The sequence below is a fragment of the Nerophis ophidion genome, linkage group LG13, assembly GCF_033978795.1.
Source record: "Nerophis ophidion isolate RoL-2023_Sa linkage group LG13, RoL_Noph_v1.0, whole genome shotgun sequence".
NCBI classification, from domain to species: domain Eukaryota; kingdom Metazoa; phylum Chordata; class Actinopteri; order Syngnathiformes; family Syngnathidae; genus Nerophis; species Nerophis ophidion.
In genome coordinates, this window is record NC_084623.1 from 9,247,220 (window position 1) to 9,273,418 (window position 26,199).

The 26,199-nt window shown below is 41.5% G+C and overlaps 1 protein-coding gene across 3 annotated transcripts in view; it reads right to left on the bottom strand.

The window, feature by feature from the left end:
* The window catches only part of LOC133564198 (neuropilin-2-like), a 461,460-nt gene that overhangs the window by 257,352 nt on the left and 177,909 nt on the right, over positions 1-26,199 (bottom strand). For all 3 annotated transcript variants that reach the window (XM_061918348.1, XM_061918347.1, XM_061918349.1), the window contains exon 11: positions 15,503-15,647. In XM_061918348.1, coding sequence (XP_061774332.1) covers positions 15,503-15,647 — 145 coding nt within the window. The remainder of the gene's footprint in view (positions 1-15,502; positions 15,648-26,199) is intronic.

Consider the following 26,199-nt stretch of genomic DNA (forward strand, 5'->3'; position numbering starts at 1 on the left):
TGTTTGTGTTCGCTGGTGGCAGATTTATCTGTAAACATCTCTGTTGAATATTTCATCTCCAGTAGCACGTACATAGACGACTACGCACGAGAACAGGACGACAGGCTGTCATTTGAATATTTCACTGTTGTCATTTACAGGCCTACTGAAACCCACAATTTCACCATCTACGGTCTCTTATATCATCAAAAGGTTCAGAGAATCCGCAGAAATCCCTGCACATTAATGGCTAGGTCCGTGATCTTCGATCCCACAGGCAGTACCTCATTAAAAGGCGACATCAGTGTGTAAAGGATATCACCACGTGAGCTCAGGAACACTTCAGAAAACCACTGTCGGTAACTACAGTCGCTCGCTACATCTGTAAGTCCAAGTTAAAGGCCTACTGAAACCCACTACTACTGACCACGCAGTCTGATAGTTTATATATCAATGATGAAATATTAACATTGCAACACATTCCAATACGGCCGGGTTAGTTTACTAAATCGCAATTTAAAATTTTGCGCGGAAGTATCATGCTAAAACGTCGCGGTATGACGTGACGCCACGCATTGGAGAGGACATTTAGTTCCAGCTATAAGTCGTCTGTTTTCATCGCATAAATTCACGGTATTCTGGACATCTGTGTTGCTGAATCTTTTGCAATTTGTTCAATGAATAATGGAGACGTCAAAGAAGAAAGCTGTAGGTGGGAAGCGGTGTATTGCGGCCGCATTTAGCAACACAAACAGCTGGTGTTTCATTGTTTACATTCCCGAAAGATGACAGTCAAGCTTTACAATGGAACAGAGATTTCAAGCGAACACGGTTGGATTGGACCACACACACAAGGTACAGTGTATTATGCAGCGATCATTTCGAAAGATCGTGTTTCGAAAAGGGTCCCTTACGAAGGGCAGAGATGAGCATCGTCACCACCCGTCAACAACCTTCAGGTTGTACAGGTACGACCATATAATCTCACTAAAACACTAGTAACACAATAAGCAGATAAGGGATTTTCCAGAACTATCCTAGTAAATTTGTCTGATAACATCTGAATCGCTCCCACTGCCCTCGTCTTCTAGTCCTTTACTCTCACTTTCCTCATCCACGAATCTTTCATCCTCGCTCAAATGAATGGGGAAATCGTCGCTTTCTCGGTCCGAATCGCTCTCACTGTTGGTGGCCATGATTGTAAACAATGCTCAGATGTGAGGAGCTCCCCAGCGCGTGATGCCACGCGCTGTGGTGTTCGCCATGGAGTTTACAGTCACGGTAGCACAATTAGCCCCGAACTAACGTGTTACACGTCAGATTCGCCCAGCAACTCTCTATCGGAGTATCAGCGCTGGGGTCCAGTGCACCACAGTTTTGTATTGTTGCTCGGTCCTTCTTCGGAGTGCATCGGAAGCTTCCGGGCCGCTTGTCTCCCCGCTCGGACTGTTTACAACGGCGCCGGGGGAGGGAGCTTGAGAGAGAGAGACACACACACTCACAGTGACAAAGAGAGTGAGCAGGCGAGCGAGGGAGGAAGAGCGCGTGCTGGTCTAGTGGAAAAACGGAAAAAAGTTTCTCTGCTTGCATCACGCAAGTGAGGACAATGTTCAGCGCTTGAGAGCCACATACCACACCGTGATTGGTAGATTCCTTCAGCTCCACACACAACGCTGTCAAGCACCATTCATATAAAACTTGCAGGCCGCACCAACATTAAACTTTCATATTAAGGTGGGGGCCGCAAAATAACGTCTCGCGGGGGCCGCGTGTCTGAGACCCCTGATCTAATATATATATTTTTAATGTTTTTAACTTTTTCTGATTCAAAACCACCTCGTCAAAATCTTCCCAAATGTGTCCCAAACGTTTGTGATGTTTTTTCTGTATTGTGTTGCGCCTTAGAAAGTGTAAATACTGTAAGTATTGTACTTGTTACGCTGCAGCTGTTTGATTGTAACGTGCATCTTAGTTACAGTTTTCATTAACAAACTCGGAGGTGTTGAAATCTCTATTTAAAATTGCTAATGCTAATCAGCAGCATGTCAATAGCAAAGCCAATGTATGTTAGCATAAAGCTAGTCCATTTTTTTGGAAAAATTAGATCCTGACTTAACTTACATCGGAGAGTTTTTCTTGTTTCTATGTTGGCACACAAGCTAGAGTCTTGATTTTGGGGGCTTTCTATCAGTCATGCTTTGTTGGGAGGGGAAAGTCCAACATTAGCTAGAGCAGGGATGCCCAAAGTGAAAATATTTTGCCCGGTTTAGCATTTTATTTGGCCCAAAATGTTGTCTTAATAACATTTGAAAAGTATATGACCAAGTAAACATAAAAAACCTTTTTGAGCAAATGTAATACATATTTATACTGATGTTTTTCAAGCTGTATAATTATTATTTGCCAAATTCGCAAGGCGACAAAATAAATAAAATAAAATAAAAATAAAAAAGTGATATTATTCTAAAAATCTGGCAGCTCAGTCACCACAAATTTAACATAAAAGTATCAGTGGTACCATTTTTTCCATTTACAGTAACGGGGGAGGTGGATTTAATGGTGAAAAAAAAAGCAGCTCAGTGGCCAGAATTTTGGGGTAAAAAAATAAAATAAAATAAAATCGGTGCAGTTTTCCAATTTATAGTGAAGCACTGTAAAAAAAAAAAAAAAGGCTGTTCAGTCGCTAAAATGTTCCCATAAAAATAACAGAAGTACTTTTTTTAAAAACTTTTTTCAGTAATATGCTGTAAAAATAAATAAATAAATGCTAAATGTTACCACAATGCTTGTGTTTTTTTAAAAATTTGCAATAAACTAATAAACTGTAAAAAAAAAAAAAAAAAAAAAAAAAGCCCATATATTTTAAGGTAAAAAATGGCCGCTAAGTTGCCAGAATTTTACCATAAAAACAACAGTGGTACAGGTTTTTAAATTTGCAGTAATTTAGCTTAAAAACCACTGTCAATTTTACAGTAAAATTCTGGTGACTGACCTGCATTTTATCTTTACCATAAAATCTACAGACTTTTATTTTTTTACAGGATAACGCACTGTTGTCAAACTCAAGGCCCGGGGGCCAAATCTGGCCCGCCACAATATTTTATGTGGCCCGCGAACGCCTGGAAATACCCGTCACCTTTGTTGTAGCGGTGTAGCGTGCAAGGACGGGAGTGGAAGAAGTGTCAAAAGATGGCGCTAACTGTTTTAATGACATTCAGACTTTACTTCAATCAATAACGCAGCAGCATCTCCTCATCTGGAAAACAACAACATCGGAAATGTGTCCCGTACAAAACCATCCGACCGGAACTCTGTCTCATAATAAAGTTCCTCGGGTGAATAATCTAAACTCACTACACCGGTATGTTTTAGAGCTTTCATGGCGAGTTTACTGACATATATATGTAAGAACTTTATACTACTTTATATTAGAAATGGCAACAAGAAGGATGAATGTCCCATAACAAGAAGATAGAGAAAAAGAAGCAACTTATGGACTACGGTGTCAGCACAGACTACAAAGGCGGACGGGCGCAATTTTTCAGGACTTATGCAGATCCAACCATTAGTTTCACCTGCCTCATTTGTTTGAACTCACGCACCTGTTGTTAATCATGTCATTATTATTTAAGCCTGTAGTTGCCAGGTAGTTACCATAGTTCTCGTCACCGTGAGTGTTTTTGTTTCATGTTCATAGTTCTGCCTTTGTGCTAGTTTTGGTTTTCTTAGCCAAGTTTGTTCTCCGCCTTGTGCGCGCCTTTTGTTTGTTCCTTTTTTTAAAAGTAAAATTAAATCATGTATTTACCTTCGAGCCATGTCCGGTCCAGTTCGTTTGCATTCCGAGAAAAAAACCCCTCGTAACAAGCTGCGAAAACCACGCAGCAAGTTGCACCAAAGTCCACGTTCTTACAGAACCAACACAGTGCACGAACTCACAACACATTACACACTTGCGAATCAGATGGCAAATTAGAACCTAGTGTTCAGGTTAAGAACCACTGTACTAAAACATTTTGATAGATTTTTGTGTAATGTTCTATGTTTTCAATGGAACATATAAAATGGTGTAGGTGTTGAGTCATATTGCCATCATAGTGCAGTCTACACGCTTCTCTTATGTTTGACTGCCATCTACTGGCCCCACTTATCACTACACCATAAACCAAATAAAATTGCTTTGAGGTCGGTAAGCAAAACCGGAATTGTTCCGTACATTAGGTTGAGGCACACTGTCGAGTTTTTGGGGAAAAAAATATTTGAAGTGCGCCTTATAGTCCAAGTCCTTATTAAAGACAAAGAAAAAGTCGGGTTCCGCTGTAGTAAAGCAATGATTACTTCACAATGTGTAGCAGTTGTCACGTACTGCGGCTTTGAAAAAAAATTCAAGTGGAAAAAGGGAATTGAGACCACTAGTTGCTCCTTGACAGGGTTGAAGGATTGCGTGATTGTTTGTTGTATTTAGGACTGGAACAGAAGCGGCTTCTGGGACGTGAACGTGGAAATGAATTGTTTAAAGCGGTGATCAACTCCAGAAGGCCAACATCTGGCACGCAGACTCAGAAAGTCACAAAACCGACCGCACGAGTCAGAACGCTCCGTGCTGTGCTGGTGATGTCATCGCGTCACGGTGTGATTTTTGATTCTACAGGAAGTCAAACTGGGAGAAAATATGAAGTTGACCCCCCCTTTTGCTTCCAATCATCTGGATATATTTTTTTTACAGGACAGTATTTTGGAGTCTGTCCATGGGAATTTTTGTCGATTCCACACCTGGCCTTTTTGGGCCTTTGCGTTTTGGACTCAGTCACGCTGAAACCGAACGGCCCTCCACCCAAATTGTCCACTTTATATATATATATATATATATATATATATATATATATATATATATATATATATATATAGTGTTGCCCCATTTGTCGCGGTTTACCTGACACATGAAACGGGACAAATTTAAGGCGTGCACTTACCACTTTAGCCACTGATTAACTTGTGCGATGACTGTATTATGCTGATAGTATATTGTTATATCGATTAACGTGGACCCCGACTTAAACAAGTTGAAAAATTTATTCGGGTGTTACCATTTCGTGGTCAATTGTCTCAATCAATCAATGATGGTAGGAGAGTGTTGAATATCTTAAGATGTGTTTCGTGGCAATTCCAACTTTGACCGATTGTCAAGGTGCTATGAAGAGAGGCGCTTTCCATCATTTTCAGCGGACTGCATTGCAAAAAGTACTACATCGTCAAACCTTGATTTAAGAACTTAATTGGTTCTTAAACTGAACATTTTCTATAGTGAGATAGTTCCCCATAAAAGTGAAATGAATTATATTTATATAGCACTTTTCTCTAGTGACTTAAAGTGCTTTACATAGTGAAACCCATAATCTAATATACATTTAAGCCAGTGTGGTCCTCTGTTCTGTTGTCCTCTGTGTTTTTTATACACTTTGATTTCTATTTTACTGTTTTAATTGATTTTACCCTTTAAAATAGTTTTTAATCATATTTGTTTTTATATTGTTTTTATTGGTTTTATATTTATTTATTTTTTGTTTTTATTCAGTCATTGGTGGAGCATAATATATATATATATATACTTTTTTTATTTTATTTTATTATTATTATTATTTTTTTACAATTGTTTTTAACATGGCTGTGCAGCACTTTGGAAACGTTATTGTTGTTTAAATGTGCTATATAAATAAAGTGGATTGGATTGGATAGGATGGCACTGGGGGGACAGGTGGGTAAAGAATCTTGCCCGAGGACGCAACGGCGGTGACTCGGATGGCGGAAGTAGATATCGAACCTGGAACCCGCAACCAATCAAGCCACGCCACCCCCCTAAAAAAAAATTAAAATAAAAAATGAATGTAATCATAAACAATTGGTTCCAGCTTTGACAAAAGTCCTTATATTAGTAGAAAAAAATGCTTTGAAGACACTATATTGTATATATATATATATATATATATATATGTATGTATGTATGTATATATATATATATATACACACATGTGTACATATATATACATATTTGTATATGTATATATATATATATATATATATATACATATATATATATATATATATATGTATGTATATATATATATATATATATATATATATATATACACACATATGTGTACATATATATACATATTTGTATATGTATATATATATATGTATATATATATGTATATATATATATATACACACATATATATATATACATATATGTATATATACACACACATATATATGTGCGTAGAAACGTGTGTGTGTGTGTATATATAATATATATACATATATGTGTGTGTATGTATATACACACACACACACTTTTACGCATATATGTAAATATATATAAACACACACACACACACACACACACACACACACACACACACACACACACACACACACACACACACACACACACACACATTTTTACGTACAAACACACATATAAGGTGTTTCTTAACCCTAGGGGCCCAGAGTTGGGCCGGGAACGACCCAACCCCTTCAGTTAACCTTTTACATAGCCTCACACATACACACTCCTGGGTTTTTGTCACACACTCCATTTTCTTAGTTTAGTTCATTAGTTAATATTGCTTATTATTATTATATATATTGACTATTTATATACAATACAATTATTGAACATGAACCCCCTGGTGTCTGTTGCTGTCATCTCCCCTTAGTAAAACATAACAGTCCAACCCTCACTGGAAACGGGTCCGATTTACTGCCGACAATGCGGACCAAGCTCTAAAACTGATCATACAGGGAGCGGACCACCACAATCAGACAGTCCGATACCCCATACTCTCTGAGCACTCCCCACAGGACTTCCCGAGGGACACAATGGAATGCCTTCTCCAAGTCCACAAAGCACATGTAGACTGGGTTGGGAAAACTCCCATGCACCCTCAAGAACCCTGCCGAGAGTATAGAGCTGGTCCACAGTTCCACGACCATATTTGACATATGGTCTGACATATTATCTGACATATTTGGTGCGACGTAAAAATTTGGGCAAATCGAGACTCGATAGTACTTAATTTTAGACTTGACTTACTTTCACAGCCAAGGTAAAAGTACATCAATGAAGTGTTAAAAGCAGCGGCGGTCCCTTCTCTTCCCGTCACTCGCAGGCCTCTGGCTCGTCCTGACACATTCAGGATATACGGTTCCCTTAAGGTCGCCCCCGGCCCCCCCGCTCCCTTCTGATGCTGCCATCCGTTAAAGCCAACAGGCTGCTCGGTTCCCTTCACCTGTCACATGTCACAACATGGCTGCAGCCCTGACGTCCAACGTGCCGCCAGTCTGACAGTTGCATTTTTCATTCGCCCTTTGCGACATACAATATTGCCTTCGTCCGTTACGGCGGCGAGGAACTGCCGGTCTAACACCAGAAGAGAGGAGCACTCGTGCTTCGTATCAGCGTAGATTTGTCATTCTGCATGGAACCGCGTGCAAGTTTGCAAACAGACCCTATATTGCCAAGACGTTGAAAGAGTCATATTGGACCAAAAATACCAAAAACAAATCTGCCTGGAGCCACAAAAAATGAAAAGCCGTATATAAGTAATATATAAAATAGACTGACCATACGTCCTCTTTTCCCCGGAAATGTCCTCTTTTGAGGGACTGTCTGGGGTGTCCGGGTGGGGTTTCTTAAATGTCTCAAATGTTGCGTGAATTTTCAATGTATGTACAGGTTTAAGAGGTGTGCGTACTCAACAACATTCGTGTGGGAGGGGCAGACACAGAGAGAGCGAGGGAGCGAGGGATCGATTGTCAATCAAGGCAAACTTGGTCAACAGCCATACAGGTCACACTGAGGGTGGCCATGTAAACAACTTCAACTGTGACGCTTGGCGGGCATCGTGATGCGAGTGGTGCTCTTCCTGGATGCAGATCGGGCTCGGACACAGCGTACAGGTAAGAAATAATGATTTATTAAAACTAAAAACAGACTAGGAACAAAAAAGGCAAACAAAGAGCTACTAGCATGTGAGCTAGAGAAACCAACAGAATACTTGCTCGAGGCACAACAGGCAAAACCAAACGCTAGCATGGGAGCTAGGAAACACAAAAGGCTAAGCGAGTCCAAAACAGGTAGCCGAGTCGTTACTAATGAAACACAAACCGTATGTACACTAAACAACGAGGAGAGAACGAGTGAACGGAAAAGGCAGGCTTAAATAGAGTCTCTGATCAAAAGCAGGTGTGCGAACAAGGTAGGTGAAAAATGAAGTTACCATGGTGATGAAAACAAACAAGGAAGTGCCACCAGGAAACTTAAGGCAAATGTTAGCAGAACATAATAACAAAATGACTCAAAACCTGAACATAACATGATGCGGGCAGCGGATCGTAACATTCAACACTGTTACAAACATGTGCCACACTGTGTGAACCCACACCAAACAAGAATGACAAACACATTTCGGGAGAACATCCGCACCGTAACACAACAGAAAAAATACCAAGAATCCCTTGCCGCACTAACTCTTCCTGGATGCTACAATATACACTTCCCCCCACCACCTGAACCCCGATTACGTCACATGAAATATTCCACTTTGAAAAATATTTTTGGTGGAAGACTTTGCATATTTTGTGTGTTTGCCATATAAAAAGCATAGTTTTGTTTGACAAAAAAGGGCGGAAAACAAACAAACAAACAAAAAAGCAACATAAAAAAAATAAAACATTTTGAAATGAGGAATAGATCTGAAGTTGATGTAGACTCCAGAGATTTAAGCGTTAAATATAAAATGTACGTATGCCCTGGAAACAATCAAGGTATGTAAATAAACATTTAAAAAATATTTCTGTGTGAAAAAGTAATTTATATCTGCGGCTTAGAGTCCGGTGCGGCTAATATATGGATTTTTATTTATTTATTTATTTTTTTTATTATTGGGTGTGGCTCAAATATCAGTGCGTTCTACTAGTGTACCAAATACCATAGGAAAAATAAAACATTTTATTTTTTTCCCCATTAATGTTTTACATAATTACTGCTGATAAGCGGCGTAGAAAATGGATGGATGGATAATTACTTCTCTATGGAAACATTTTTTGGTCTCAGCTAGCTTCCACTATGGACTGGACTCTCACTATTATGTTAGATCCACTATGGACTGGACTCTCCCACTATTATGTTAGATCCACTATGGACTGGACTCTCACTATTATGTTAGATCCACTATGTACTGGACTCTCACACTATTATGTTAAATCCACTATGGACTGGACTCCCACTATTATGTCAGATCCACTATGGACTGGACTCCTACTATCATGTTAGATCCACTATGGACTGGACTCTCACACTATTATGTTAGATTCACTATGGACTGGACTCCCACTATTATGTTAGACCCATTATGGACTGGACTCCTACTATTATGTTAGATCCACTATGGACTGGACTCTCACTATTATGTTAGATCCACTATGGACTGGACTCTCACTATTATGTCAGATCCACTATGGACTGGACTCTCACTATTATGTTAGATCCACTATGGACTGGACTCCTACTATTATGTTAGATCCACTATGGACTGGACTCTCACTATTATGTCAGATCCACTATGGACTGGACTCTCACTATTATGTTAGATCCACTATGGACTGGACTCTCACACTACTATGTTAGATCCACTATATAGACTGAACTCTCACTATTATGTCAGATCCACTATGGACTGGACTCCCACTATTATGTCAGATCCACTATGGACTGGACTCCTACTATTATGTTAGATCCACTATGGACTGGACTCTCACTATTATGTTAGATCCACTATGGACTGGACTCTCACTATTATGTCAGATCCACTATGGACTGGACTCTCACTATTATGTTAGATCCACTATGGACTGGACTCTCACTATTATGTTAGATCCACTATGGACTGGACTCTCACTATTATGTTGGATCCACTATGGACTGGACTCTCACTATTATGTCAGATCCACTATGGACTGTACTCTCACACTATTATGTTAGATTCACTATGGACTGGACTCCCACTATTATGTTAGACCCATTATGGACTGGACTCCTACTATTATGTTAGATCCACTATGGACTGGACTCTCACTATTATGTTAGATCCACTATGGACTGGACTCTCACTATTATGTCAGATCCACTATGGACTGGACTCTCACTATTATGTTAGATCCACTATGGACTGGACTCTCACTATTATGTTAGATCCACTATGGACTGGACTCTCACTATTATGTCAGATCCACTATGGACTGGACTCTCACTATTATGTTAGATCCACTATGGACTGGACTCTCACTATTATGTTAGATCCACTATGGACTGGACTCTCACTATTATGTCAGATCCACTATGGACTGGACTCTCACTATTATGTTAGATCCACTATGGACTGGACTCCCACTATTATGTTAGATCCACTATGGACTGGACTCCTACTATTATGTTGGATCCACTATGGACTGGACTCTCACTATTATGTCAGATCCACTATGGACTGGACTCTCACTATTATGTTAGATCCACTATAGACTCAACTCTCACTATTATGTCAGATCCACTATGGACTGGACTCCCACTATTATGTCAGATCCACTATGGACTGGACTCCCACTATCATGTTAGATCCACTATGGACTGTACTCCCACTATTATGTTAGATCCACTATGGACTGGACTCTCACACTACTATGTTAGATCCACTATATAGACTGACCTCTCACTATTATGTCAGATCCACTATGGACTGGACTCCCACTATTATGTCAGATCCACTATGGACTGGACTCCCACTATTATGTCAGATCCACTATGGACTGGACTCCCACTATCATGTTAGATCCACTATGGACTGTACTCCCACTATTATGTTAGATCCACTATGGACTGGACTCTCACTATTATGTTAGACCCACTATGGACTGGATTCTCACTATTATGTTAGATCCACTATGGACTGGACTCTCACTATTATGTTAGATCCACTATGGACTGGATTCTCACTATTATGTTAGATCCACAATGGACTGGACTCCTACTATTATGTTAGATCCACTATGGACTGGACTCTCACACTACTATGCTAGACCCACTCGACGTCCAATGCATCCGGTCTCCCCTAGAGGATCGGTCCTCTCCAAGGTTTCTCATAGTCCCATTGACATCCCACTGGGTTGTGAGTTTTTCCTTGCCTTTATGTGGGATCTGAACCGAAGATGTCGTTGTAGCTTGTGCAGCCCTTTGAGACGCTTGTGATTTAGGACTATATAAATAAACATTGATTGATTGATTGAAGTAACCTGTATTCAAATTGATTAAAGCGCAACAATTGAAACTTTGAAATTATAAGTCAGTGCCTCAACTACAACACAAGAAGATGGCAGCTTGATCATCAGCAGAAGGTTGTGAGAGTACAGTAGTACAGTAAACCTGCACAGATGGCCACTACTGGTAGAAGCACCATGACCTAGACACGTTAATCCCTGTCCAGACATGTTGCAAATGCCTACAGACACGGATGATTAACCTCACCCTTGATCTCACGCGCAGAAAGGAAAAGCAAAAGATAAGCGCAAGCTTAATTTGGCGTGATTGCAAACTACTCAAAGCAAATACACACATTGGCAGATAAACAATAACACAAACACACAACATACACCACATCCACTGGGGGTATGAATGGGATTAAGGACACTTTTATGTCTGTTGTGATGACAAGTGGACATAATGTGCTAGTTTATCAAAATTGTAACGTCAAGGTGTTTGTGAATGTACATTTTTATGGAGTGTCCATTTATCCTCCTGGGAACCAGCATCCTCTGCATTGGATATATATATATATATATATATATATATATATATATATATATATATATATATATATAGTCTATTTTTTTGTCTACACATTTGGGAAAAAAAAATCAGCGCTGTTAAGGGAAACACAAATGTTCCAGGATGTTCCTAGAAGCATTACATATTTGCATTTTTGGGGTGAATTTTGCCTATCGTTCACAATCCCTATGTAAGACAAGCACATATATGTTTTTTATGCATTCTAAATCGTAAATAAACACTAGCAAGAGTCAGCTAACAATGGAGCCAAAGGGAGTGGCTCTATTCTTCCTCTAAAAAAACAAACATCCAAAACCCTCCATATATATGTATATATATTATTATTTTTTTGTCTATTTTTTTGTCTACACATTTTGAGAAAAAAAATAAAAATAGCGCCGTTGAGGAAAACACAAATGTTCCAGGATGTTCCTAGAAGCATTACATATTTGCATTTTTGGGGTGAATTTTGCCTATCGTTCACAATCCCTATGTAAGACAAGCACATATATGTTTTTTATGCATTCTAAATCGTAAATAAACACTAGCAAGAGTCAGCTAACAATGGAGCCAAAGGGAGTGGCTCTATTCTGCCTCTAAATAAACAAACATCCGGAACCCTCCATACATATGTATATATATATTACTATTAGTATTTTTTTGTCTATTTTTTTGTCTACACATTTTGGAAAAAAAAAATAGCGCTGTTAAGGAAAACACAAATGTCCCAGGATGTTCCTGGAAGCATTACATATTTGCATTTTTGGGGTGAATTTTGCTTATCGTTCGCAATCCCTATGTAAGACAAGCACATATATGTTTTTTATGCATTCTAAATCGTACATAAACACTAGCAAGTGTCAGCTAACAATGGAGCCAAAGGGAGTGGCTCTATTCTGCCTCTAAAAAAACAAACATCCAAAACCCTTCATGTATATGTATATATATTATTATTTTTTTGTCTACACATTTGGGAAAAAAAATAAAAATAGCGCTGTTAAGAAAAACACAAATGTCCCAAGATGTTCCTAGAAGCATTACATATTTGCATTTTTGGGGGGAATTTTGCCTGTCGTTCACAATCCCTATGTAAGACAAGCACATATATGTTTTTTTTGCATTCTAAATCTTAAATAAACACTAGCAAGAGTCAGCTAACAATGGAGCCATAGGGAATGGCTCTATTCTGCCTCTGAAAAAACAAACATCCGGAACCCTCCATATATATGTATATATATTATTATTTTTTTTGTCTATTTTTTTGTCTACACATTTTGGAAAAAATAATAAAAATAGCACTGTTGAGGAAAACACAAATGTTCCAGGATGTTCCTAGAATCATTACATATTTGCATTTTTGGGGTGAATTTTGCCTATCGTTCACAATTCCTATGTAAGACAAGCACATATATGTTTTTTTATGCATTCTAAATCTTAAATAAACACTAGCAAGAGTCAGCTAACAATGGAGCCAAAGGGAGCGGCTCTATTCTGCCTCTAAAAAAACAAACATCCAAAACCCTCCATATATATGTATATATTATTATTATTATTATTATTTTTGTCTATTTTTTTGTCTACACATTTTGGAAAAAAAAAAAAATATCGCTGTTAAGGAAAACACAAATGTTCCAAGATGTTCCTAGAAGCATTACATATTTGCATTTTTGGGGTGAATTTTGCCTATCGTTCGCAATCCCTATGTAAGACAAGCACATACATGGTTTTTTTGCATTCTAAATCTTAAATAAACACTAGCAAGAGTCAGCTAACAATGGAGCCATAGGGAATGGCTCTATTACGCCTCTAAAAAAACATCCCTCCATCAACCTTTTATATACACACTGTAAGTACAGGCACATTCGATATTTACATACTTTGTTCATTTTAAACATATGGCGGGCATATTAATTTCACTATTCCCTTCAAAAAGCCTACTCAGTGGTTGGAGATTCCGCCCTGAGATCGGTAGGTTGTGAGTTCAAACCCCCGTCCGAGTCATACCAAAGACGATGCAAATGGGACCCATTACCTCCCTGCTTGGCACTCAGCATCAAGGGTTGGAATTGGGGGTTAAATCACAAAAAATGATTACCGGGCGCGGCCTTCGCTGCTGTCACTACTACTCTCACCTCCCAGGGGGTGATCAAGTTTGATGGGTCAAATGCAGAGGATTAATTTCACCACACCTAATCTGTGTGTGTGTGTGTTAATCATTGATACTTGATGTTGAGCGAGGTGTGGAAGTCCAAGAGGGCAAGACAAGGCCTGAGATCCATGGACAGGCAGGAGGCCAGGGGCAAGAGCGAGGTGTCAAAGTGCGTGTCCAGGCGGGAGGTCGAGATCCAAAAAGGCAGGCAGGTAACCAGAGGGATTACGGGGAGACGAGACACACAGCTCGTGATCAGGAAACAGAGGAATGCTGTGTAGGGGAACAGGTCGCTACGTTCTGGCCCGGAACGCAGGTTTGCACTGGCTTAAGAAGCGTGGTGTCTCATCAGCTTCAGGTGTGCAGATTGCTGATTGCGTTCAGCGTAGTGCGCAGATGAATGCGCCCGGGCCGTAACATATATATTATTACATTGTATTATATTTGCATGTAATATTTACAATACATAACATCCATCCATCCATTCTCTACCGCGTATTCCCTTTTGGGGTCGCTGGCGCCTATCTCAGCTACAATAAGGCGGAAGGCGGGATACACCCTGGACAAGTCGCCACCTCATCGCAGGGCCAACACAGATAGACAGAAAAGATTCACACTCACATTCACACACTAGGGCCAATTTAGTGTTGCCAATCAACCTATCCCCAGGTGCATGTCTTTGGAAGTGGGAGGAAGCCGGAGTACCCGGAGGGAACCCACGCATTCACGGGGAGAACATGCAAACTCCACACAGAAAGATCCCGAGCCTGGATTTGAACCCAGGACTGCAGGACCTTCGTATTGTGAGGCAGACGCACTAACCCCTCTTCCACCGTGAAGCCCAATACATAACATATACTATATATTTATATTATTTATAATATATATTTACAATCTAGATTTAACTTTCACCAACTCCGAGGAGATGCAGCAGCTCATAATGTCGAGTTAGCTCCCTGTGATTGAGGCACCACAAAAAAATATTTTTAAAGCGTTAGCGATTATAATAACAATAATGCGAATACTTGGTAATACCAAAGACTATAAAAATGGGACCCCTTACCTGCCTGCTTGGCACTCAGCATCGAGGGTTGGAATTGGGAGGGTTAAAACACCAAAATGATTCCCGGGCGTGGCCACCGCTGCTGCTCACTGCTCCCCTCACCTCCCAGGGGGTGATCAAGGGTGATGGGTCAAATGCAGAGGATAATTTGGCCACACCTAGTGTGTGTGTGTGTGACTATCATTGCTATTTTAACTTTAACTTAAATATTCAGGTTATGATTTTTAGATGTTTTTTTGAAAACTAAGAACTCCCATGATCTGCATTAATGCCATATTTTATGACTTGGAACGCATTTAAAAATAAAAACATGTGTTCTTGTCTTACATAAAGATTGTGAACGATAGGCAAACTTCACAAAAAAAGTGCAAGTTTCCCTTCAAGCAAAGCAAATACGATGCTAGGGAGCGTCTGACAATGTGCGCGTTCGTACCTGGCAGGTCACAACCCAGCACCTCCATCCTCATGCCGATCCCAGCAGGGGACCACCTCTCAGGAAAAACTCGGACGTACTGAGCGATCAGCTCGTCAAAGCGCCGCACCTCCGGCGTGTCGTAGTGGCTGTTGCCTTCGAAAACCTGACAGAAAGGAAGAAATGACAAGAACGTGGCTTATTAAAGGTGTCCGTGGGGAATAGCGTCCCCGACGATGAGTCGGGGTGGTGTTTGATGTTGGGTGGAGAAGAAATGTGGATAAACACGTCTGGCGCTCGGCGGCGGAGAGTCAACAAGGAAATATCTGCCTTCACTGAGGACAGCTGCTTGTTTGACTGTCAGCTGCTCCAGTCAGATCCTTCTGTTGTTTGCCGTCAAAAGGGCTCGTCTACACCCGCGCATTCACGGCTATTTTGGATATCACAGGTAGAACGGGAACAAAGGAGAAAAAGTCAAGTCCAGTCACGGGAGTCCGCAGAGGAGTCTGCCTCGAGGCCAGCGGCAGGTGAGTAGATTGCCCAGCTGGGACTGCCGCCTTTAATAGCAGCAGCCGGCACGAGACACGTTGTTACAGTTGGAGCCAGAAAAAAGACACACGAACAGAGACACTGAAAAGTCACGGTGGGTGTCGTGTTGTCCCCATACCAATATTTTCCGGTACTTCGGTAATTTTTTTTTTGCTGTCCTGTCCAGCTTCTCAGGCAAAACATATAGAATGATTTAGATGCTTTACAAAATAAAAGTGTGGGATACTTCTCTTGTTGCCTTATTTTGTATTTGACTTGATTAAATGTATTTATTTTATCGGGCGGGGCGGCATAGCTCGGTTGGTAGAGCGGCCGTGCCAGCAACTTGAGGGTTGCAGGTTCGATTCCCGCTTCCGCCATCCTAGTCACAGCCGTTGGGTCCTTGGGCAAGACACTTACCCACCTGCTCCCAGTGCCACCCACACTGGTTTAAATGTAACTTAGGTATTGGGTTTCACTATGTAAAAGCGCTTTGAGTCACTAGAGAAAAACGCTATATAAATATAATTCACTTCACTTATTGTTTGGTAAAGCCAGGCCGGAGCAGGCAGGGATCCAATCCAATCCAACCCACTTTATTTGTATAGAATATTTAAACAACATTAATGTTTCCAAAGTGCTGCACAACAATATTAAAAACAATATTCAAAGATCCTTAGCTCCACCAATGACTGAATAAAAAATAAAACCAATATAAAAAATAAATATGATTAAAAACGATTTTAAAGACTAAAACCAATTAAAACAATAAATAGAATAGAAAAAAAAAATGGAATGAGGAAGGAGGAAAAAAAGGAAGACAGAGGGGGAAATTGCGGGACCAAGAGGGGGATAAGAAAGAAAGACAACAACAACAACAGCAAACACAACAATAACAACAATAATAGAGCAACATCAGCAAATAGGACATGTACAAAAACCATGGTAAAAGTGATAGCAAAGAAGCAGTTAGCGAAATAAATGATACAGAAATGACAAAGAACAATGCGGAGGAGGGCGTGGTTGTGTATGGCCCGGCCTTAAGGCCAGCGGCAGGTGATTAAATAATCAGTCCCAGCTGGGCAATCTACTCACCTGCCGCTGGCCTCGAGACCGGGCCATACACACCCCATTCTTGCACGAGATGCGCCGACCACGCCCTCCTCCACACGCTCATTGTCATTTCTGTCATTTCCTCGAGGCCAGCGGCAGGTGAGTAGATTGCCCAGCTGGGACTGATTATCTAATCACCTGCCGTCCTTAATAGCAGCAGCCGGAACGATACACGTTGTTAGAGTTTGGACTGAAAAAGCAATCCCTGCATGTGTGCATGACAATAAAAACTTGCTCAACCTTGTACACCGGCCTCAAGAAGAGAACCCCCCCCCCAATAGAGAAACTTCCACAGAGCATTATTACACTACAAATAGAGCGATACAAATAGTGCTATTGATAATGAACAATACCAATAATATACCTCTATTATCAACAATATGGTTGTTCAAATGCAACAATACATATATACGTAATGATAATGAGAGACACAAAAGAATGCAGAAAAATGGAGGGGAAGAAAGAGAAGCGACCTATATTAACCTTGTAGATTGTAGTGAGGACCGGTACTTTTTTTTAGGCGGTATAGTACCGAATATAGAATAGAATGGACTTTCTGGTCATTATATTTGCATATAACGAGATTAAGAACTACATCTTAAGTTGCAGTAGTGGGAACAAACATAGGGTGAAAATAAATAACACAAGAGGTAATAAAGGGAAAACTAACAATTGAAATAAACAGACTACTATTCAATAAAAATACCGTATTTCCTTGAATTGCCGCCGGGTATATAGTATGCGCCTGACTAGAATTACTAGAATTGTTTCGCAAAATAATTAGCGCATGCGTAGCATTACCGCCGGCTCAGGATTAACGCCGGGTCAAACTCGTTTCACAAAATATTATTTTTATTCGCGCATGTCTAGAATTTCCGCCGGGTCAAACTCGTCACGTCACGAGTGACACTTCACCTGTCATCATTTTCAAAATGGAGGAGGCTGATTTCAATCATTTGAATTTGCATAAAGGGAAGAAGATTAAGAGCTTTTCAGTAGGATTTAAGGTCCATGCTATTGAATATGCTAAAAAGAACAGTAAGCAGCTATGTTTTATTAATATACCGTAGCTGCGTGTGTCAAATATAAGTCATTAAATGACTCCCGCCTCCTGGTGGTAGAGGGCGCTAGTGATCCTTCTTGCGACTACTCGGTTGCAGAAAAAGTGACAACAAGCAGCAAGACTGAGCAGCGTGTGTTTATTTTTTCCTCTCGCTTGCACTTTTAACATGGAGGATTACATATCTAAAATAAAGCAGTTTTCTAAACTGGACTTTCAATCGAAGCAGGAGGTAATAAAGGAAGATCTCCATCGAGACAGAGAGACTTTTAAAACTGAAGAAAGATAAGGAAGACTTCTATAAACAAGTTATCGATGCTTTTGATCAGAAGGAGCTGCGCATGGACTTCATTTATAAGTAAAGGTAAGACCATTATAACGTTTTTTTTTATCAAATGTGCTTTTCATGATGGTACCCTTACATCACACTCAAATTTATAAGCGCAGGCTTAAATTTACCGCATGCCTTTGGTAAACGCTGGAGTGAGAAGAGGTTTTAAATTAATAAGCGCTCCGGCGGCAATTCAAGGAAATATGGTAGTCTGTTTATTTCATATATGATTCATTAGTATCGGGGTACTGGACTGGTACTGGTATACCGTGGTACCCGAGTGGGGTGTGTCATGCAATAAACTGTATCATCCGTATTGAAGAATAAAAAAAATAAAAATTATACAATGGATGCGTGGGTTCCCTCCGGGTACTCCGGCTTCCTCCCAACTCCAAAGACATGCACCTGGAGATAGGCCCCTCCCACCTCCAAAGACATGCACCTGGAGATAGGCCCCTCCCACCTCCAAAGACATGCACCTGGGGATAGGCCCCTCCCACCTCCAAAGACATGCACCCGGGGATAGGTTGATTGGCAACACTAAATTGGCCCTAGTGTGTGAATGTGAGTGTGAATGTTGTCTGTCTATCTGTGTTGGCCTTGTGATGAGGTGGCGACTTGTCCAGGGTGTACCCCGCCTTCCGCCCGATTGTAGCTGAGATAGGCGCCAGCGCCCCCCGCGACCCCGAACGGGAATAAGCGGCAGAAATGGATCGATGGATGGACAATGGATTCCCAGGATGCACATTTAGAAATATAGCCAGACCCTCAGTTGTGCTTTTACTGCTCTTAAAGACGTATTCTCGGCGAGGAGAGAGAAGTTCAGAAAGGACCCCCGTCTCACGACGCCTTCAGCTGCCAGCAAAATGGAGTCGTGATGCGGGAAAGACCATTTTTAATTACACCCCTGAGAGGAAAATAGGGGACGGGCGAAGGAAAGGGATGAAAGACGGACAAAAGCAGGCAGGGCGGAAGAATGTGGAGCGTGGTGATTACGGTGAATAATTATCAGAATTAATATGTTTTTCTAAAAATCTCATGGCTAAAGAATAGACAGATTTATTAAAAAGAGGTAAGCAGAGGGATTTGATCGTCAATGAGATTTTTTATTTTTTACAGTTGACAGTTTGTAGTTCTTTTAAGGGAGAAACATTATTAAAAGCCTACTGAAAACTTGAGATGGTTTCCTGTGGACGGGACTCTCGCTGCTGTCTTGGATCCGCTTTGAACTGAACTCTCGCGGCTGTGTTGGAGCCACTATGGATTGAACTTTCACAGTATCATGTTGGACCCGCTCGACATCCATTGCTTTCGGTCCCCTAGAGGGGGGGGGGGGTTGCCCACATCTGAGGTCCTCTCCAAGGTTTCTCATAGTCAGCATTGTCACTGGCGTCCCACTGGATGTGAATTCTCCCTGCCCACTGGGTGTGAGTTTTCCTTGCCCTTTTGTGGGTTCTTCCGAGGATGTTGTAGTCGTAATGATTTGTGCAGTCCTTTGAGACATTTGTGATTTGGGGCTATATAAATAAACATTGATTGATTGATTGATACTACTACCGACCACGCAGTCTGATAGTTTATATATCAATGATGAAATATTAAGATTGCAACACATGCCGATACGGCCTGTCAACTGATTCTGGCAAATATGTCATCCTGGTGCTTTTCGATCTGTTTGCTGTGTTCGACACCGTCGACCACGCCACCTTCATCACTCGTCTTGAGAAATGTGTGGGTATTAATCAATCAATCAATCAATGTTTACTTATATAGCCCTAAATCACTAGTGTCTCAAAGGGCTGCACAAACCACCACGACATCCTCGGTAGGCCCACATAAGGGCAAGGAAAACTCACACCCAGTGGGACGTCGGTGACAATGATGACTATGAGAACCTTAGACCAAAGTGGATCCAACACAGCAGCGAGAGTCCCCTTCACAGCGGAGCCAGCAGGAAACCATCCCAAGCGGAGGCGGATCAGCATCGCAGAGATGTCCCCAGCCGATACACAGGCAAGCAGTACATGGCCACCGGATCGGACCGGACCCCCTCCACAAGGGAGAGTGGGACATAGAAGAAAAAGAAAAGAAACGGCAGATCAACTGGTCTAAAAAGGGAGTCTATTTAAAGGCTAGAGTATACAAATGAGTTTTAAGGTGAGACTTAAATGCTTCTACTGAGGTGCATCTCGAACTGTTACCGGGAGGGCATTCCAGAGTACTGGAGCCCGAACGGAAAACGCTCTATAGCCCGCAGACTTTTTTTGGGCTTTGGGAATCACTAACAAGCCGGAGTCCTTTGAACGCAGATTTCTTGCCGGGACATATGGTACAATACAATCGGCAAGATAGGATGGAGCTAGACCGTGTAGTATTTTATACGTAAGTAGTAAAACCTTAAAGTCACATCTTAAGTGCACAGGAAGCCAGTGCAGGTGAGCCAGTACAGGCGTAATGTGATCAAACTTTCTTGTTCTTGTCAAAAGTCTAGCAGCCGCATTTTGTACCAACTGTAATCTTTTAATGCTAGACTGGTTCCGGTCGTACCTAGCCGACAGGAGTTTTTGTGTAAAAATAGACAGTTTTATGTCTTCCACAGCTCCTCTACCACACGGGGTCCCCCAGGGCTCAATCCTTGCCCCAATCCTATTTGCGCTTCACCTTCTCCCCCTTGGTTCTATTTTTTAGGAAGTATGGCATTGCATTTCATTTTTATGCCGATGATTGCCAGATCTAAAACAACACAGTTCAACGTCTCATTGACTGCCCGCACGACATCAAAGCCTGGCTTTCAGCTAACTTCCTGAGTCTAAATGAAGACAAAACAGAAGTTAGCCTCCTCCATTCACATCCCATCTCCCCGGATTATAAACAACTCAAATGTACTTCTAATGTATATACTTGTTCTTATGCTGTGTGAACTCACTATGTTCTCTGCTGGCTGTACATCCATCCATCCATCCATCCATCATCTTCCGCTTATCCGAGGTCGGGTCGCGGGGGCAGCAGCCTAAGCAGGGAAGCCCAGACTTCCCTATCTCCAGCCACTTCGTCTAGCTCTTCCCGGGGGATCCCGAGGTGTTCCCAGGCCAGCCGGGAGACATAGTCTTCCCAACGTGTCCTGGGTCTTCCCCGTGGCCTCCTACCAGCTGGACGTGCCCTAAACACCTCCCTAGGGAGGCGTTCGGGTGGCATCCTGACCAGATGCCCGAACCACCTTATCTGGCTCCTCTCGATGTGAAGGAGCAGCGGCTTTACTTTGAGTTCCTCCCGGATGGCAGAGCTTCTCACCCTATCTCTAAGGGAGAGCCCCGCCACACGGCGGAGGAAACTCATTTCGGCCGCTTGTACCCGTGATCTTATCCTTTCGGTCATGACCCAAAGCTCATGACCATAGGTGAGGATGGGAACGTAGATCGACCGGTAAATTGAGAGCTTTGCCTTCCGGCTCAGCTCCTTCTTCACCACAACGGATCGATACAACGTCCGCATTACTGAAGACGCCGCACCGATCCGCCTGTCGATCTCACGATCCACTCTTCCCCCACTCGTGAACAAGACTCCTAGGTACTTGAACTCCTCCACTTGGGGGAGGGTCTCCTCCCCAACCCGGAGATGGCACTCCACCCTTTTCCGGGCGAGAACCATGGACTCGGACTTGGAGGTGCTGATTCTCATTCCGGTCGCTTCACACTCGGCTGCGAACCGATCCAGTGAGAGCTGAAGATCCCGGTCAGATGAAGCCATCAGTACCACATCATCTGCAAAAAGCAGAGACCTAATCCCGTGGCCACCAAACCGGATCCCCTCAACGCCTTGGCTGCGCCTAGAAATTCTGTCCATAAAAGTTATGAACAGAATCGATTAACGTGGACCCCGACTTAAACAAGTTGAAAAACTTATTCGGGTGTTACCATTTAGTGGTCAATTGTACGGAATATGTACTGTACTGTGCAATCTACTAATAAAAGTATCAATCAATCAATCAATCAATGTTGTTCGGTCCAAGTCGCTCTCCCTCCCCCAACGTCGACCTCGGCACTCTGACCCCGTATCTCAGCTACTGTGTCACAAACCTGGGGGTAAAGTTCGACTCCGATTTTAAATTCGAAAAACAAATCAGCAGCGTTGTTCAAAAAAGCTTTTATCAATTACGGCAAAAAACGAAAATGAAACGGCTTCTGTCACGCCTTTATCTGGAATGGTTTAGACTACTGCAATGCCCCGTATGTCGGCATTAGCCAGGCCTCCCTCGCCCGCCTGCAGCTCGTCTGCTAACACAGACACGCAGACGTCAGCACATCACCCCTACATTAGCGTCCCTTCATTGGCTCCCTGTGCGTTATCGAATCGATTTTAAACTCCTTCTATTTGTTTTTAAATGTCTAAAAAACTTCGCGCCAACATATCTCTCCGACCTCCTTCAGCCTTACTGCCCCACTCGATCCCTAAGATCAGCCGATCAGCTGCTACTGACGGTCCCTGACACAAGGCTGAAGCTTAGAGGTGACAGAGCTTTCGCTGCTGCTGCTCCCAAGCTCTAGAACAGGGGTGCCCACACTTTTTTCTGCAGGCGAGCTACTTTTCAATTGACCAACTCGAGGGGATCTACCTCATTTATATTTATTTATTTATGAAAGAGACATTTTTGTAAACAAGTTAAATGTGTTTAATGATAATACAAGCGTGTGTAACACATATAGATGTCTTTCTTTCACAAAGACAAGAATATAAGTTGGTGTATTACCTGATTCTGATGACTTGCATTGATTGGAATCAGACAGTAATGATGATAACGCCCACATTTTCAAATGGAGGAGGAAAAAAAGTTGTCCTTTCTGTACAATACCACATGAAAGTGGTTGGTTTTTGGCATCTAATTCATCCAGCTTCCGTACACTTTACAAGAAAAACATTGGCGGCAAATTCCGTAGCTTGCTTGATTGACATTCACGGCACCCGAGGGTCTTGTGAGATGACGCTAGCTGCTGCCAGTTCATTATTATGAAAAAATGACAGAGAGGAAGGCGAGAAACACTTTTTATTACAACAGACTTTCGCGCCGTCCCTTCCGTCAAAACTCTAAAGGCCGACTGCACATTTCCTATCTTCACAATAAAAGCCCTGCTTCATGCTGCCTGCGCTAACAAAATAATGGTCTCGGAAAGCTGGCGTGCACAAGTGATGTGCACGCCAGCTTTCTGAGGGATCGCTTGTGCACGCCAGTTTTCCGAGACTCTGTATTTAGTTAGCGCAGGCAGCATGAAGCAGGGCTTTTATTGTGAAGATAGGAAATGTGCAGTCGGCCTTTAGAGTTTTGACGGAAGGTACGGCGCGAGAGTCTGTTGAAATAAAAAGTGTTTCTCGCCTTCCTCTCGGTCATATTTTCATAATAATGATCTTGCAGCAGCCAGCGTCATCTCACAAGACCCTCCGGTACCGTGAATGTCATTTAAGTGACGTCTTGGTGAAGATTGATGATCACTAATTTTTAGGTCTATTTTTTTTAAAAGCCTGGCTGGAGATCGACTGACACACCCCCCGCGGTCGACTGGTAGCTCGCGATCGACGTAATGGGCACCCCTGTTCTAGAAGGACCTACCCCTGAGTGTTAGACAAGCCTCCTCTCTTCCTGTTTTTAAATCTCTCTTAAAAACATACTTTTATTCCTTGGCTTTTAACACTAAGTGATATCCATCTTGCAATGGCGCCCCATTATACACCTGCTGTGAACCTGTTTTTATGTTTTATTTATTTATTTTTTATCATGTTCTGTTTGTGTTGTGTTGTTTGCTCGGGCCTCGTATTATCTTTTAACCTTCCCAATGTACAGAACTTTGGCTACCCCTGTGGTAAATTTTAAATGTGCTTTATAAATAAAGTTGATTTGATTTGATTTTAGTTTACTAAATTGCAATTTTAAATTTCCCGCAGAGTGTTGCGTTGAAAACGTCACGGTATGCGTTTGTCGTCTCGGGTTGTAGCGGACATTATTTTCCAGCCCGATCCAAGCTATAAGTAGTCTGCTTTAATCGCATAATTACACAGTATTCTGGACTTCTGTGTTGCTGAATCTTTTGCAATTTGTTCAATTAATAATGGAGACGTCAAAGAAGAAAGATGGAGGTGGGAAGCATTTAGCCTTTAGCCACACAAACACAGCCGGTGTTTCCTTGTTTAAAATTCCCGAAGGTGAAGCTTTACTATGGATCAGAGCGGTCAAACGAACATGGATCCCGACTACATGTCAACCGGCAGTTTTTGGTGAGAAAATTGTGGTAAGAAGTCGGCTCTTACCGGAGACATCAACGGAGCTTCTGTCCTGCTGCAGCTGCGTGACTTCCCTCAGAGACTCTGGTGTCAACACACCCGTGGCCACACCCCTCTGACTTTCAGGTACTATTTAGTCTCACTTAAACACTAGCAACACAATAGGCAGATAAGGGATTTTCCAGAATTATCTTAGTAAATGTGTCTAATAACATCTGCAATCGTCTTTTTTTTTGTACTTTTTTTTTTCCTAGTCCTTCACTCTAAATTTCCTCATCCACGAATCTTTCATCCTCGCTCAAATTAATGGGGAAATTGTCGCTTTCTCGGTCCGAATAGCTCTTGCTGCTGCTGGCTATGATTATAAACAATGTGAGGATGTGTGGAGCTCTATAACCCGTGACGTCACGCGCACACCGTCTGCTACTTCCGGTACAGGCAAGGCTTTTTTATTAGCGACCGAAACTTGCTATCTTTATGGCCGATGTTCTCTACTAAATCCTTTCAGCAAAAATATGGCAATATCGCGAAATGATCAAGTATGACACATAAAATGGACCTGCTATCCCCGTTTAAATAAGAAAATCTCATTTCAGTAGGCCTTTAAACACATGAAACAACGTAATTTCCGGACTATATCAGAATACAAGCAGCGTCCACTAAATCTTAGAAGAAAAAAAAGATTTTTTAATATTTCGATATTTTTTAGGCCATATCGCGATACACGATATGTATCTACATTCAATTGTATGCATCAAAAATAATATTGTATTTATAACTCATAGTTTTACGACAAGACTGTTCCAAAAATGTTGCATGAAGTAACTGTGTGACGTAATCATCTCATTTGCATAAATAGCGGTGATGCATGTGCTTGTAATTTGTACGGACACTACAGAAGTGAGCAAAACAAACGTAAAGCAGAACAAATATGTTTAAAAATTAGTCCTGTCAAATTATTCCAATATATGGGTTCTTCAGAGGATGTCCCAGTGGTTTGTGCAGCCCTTTGAGATACTTGTGATTTAGGGCTATATAAATAAACATTGATTGATATCTCCAATATTTTGCCTTAGCCTTGAATGAACACTTGATGCAAATAATCACAGCAGTATGATGATTCTATGTGTCTACATTAAAACATTCTTCTTCATACTGCATTAATATATGCTCATTTTAAACTTTCATGCAGAGAGGGAAATCACAACTAAAAGTGTATTTATGAAACAGTTATTAAGCAGTGGAACAAACATTTGTTGTCATTTCCAAAATAGAAAGTGCAAGACTTTCAAAGACATTTTAAAACAAGCTATGAGTGGACTTTTGTGCATGATGTCACTAAGATGACATATCAAAACAACACTAAAATAAGTGCACTTTTTGTACGGAACGCCACTACAATAGTTTAAAACAAAT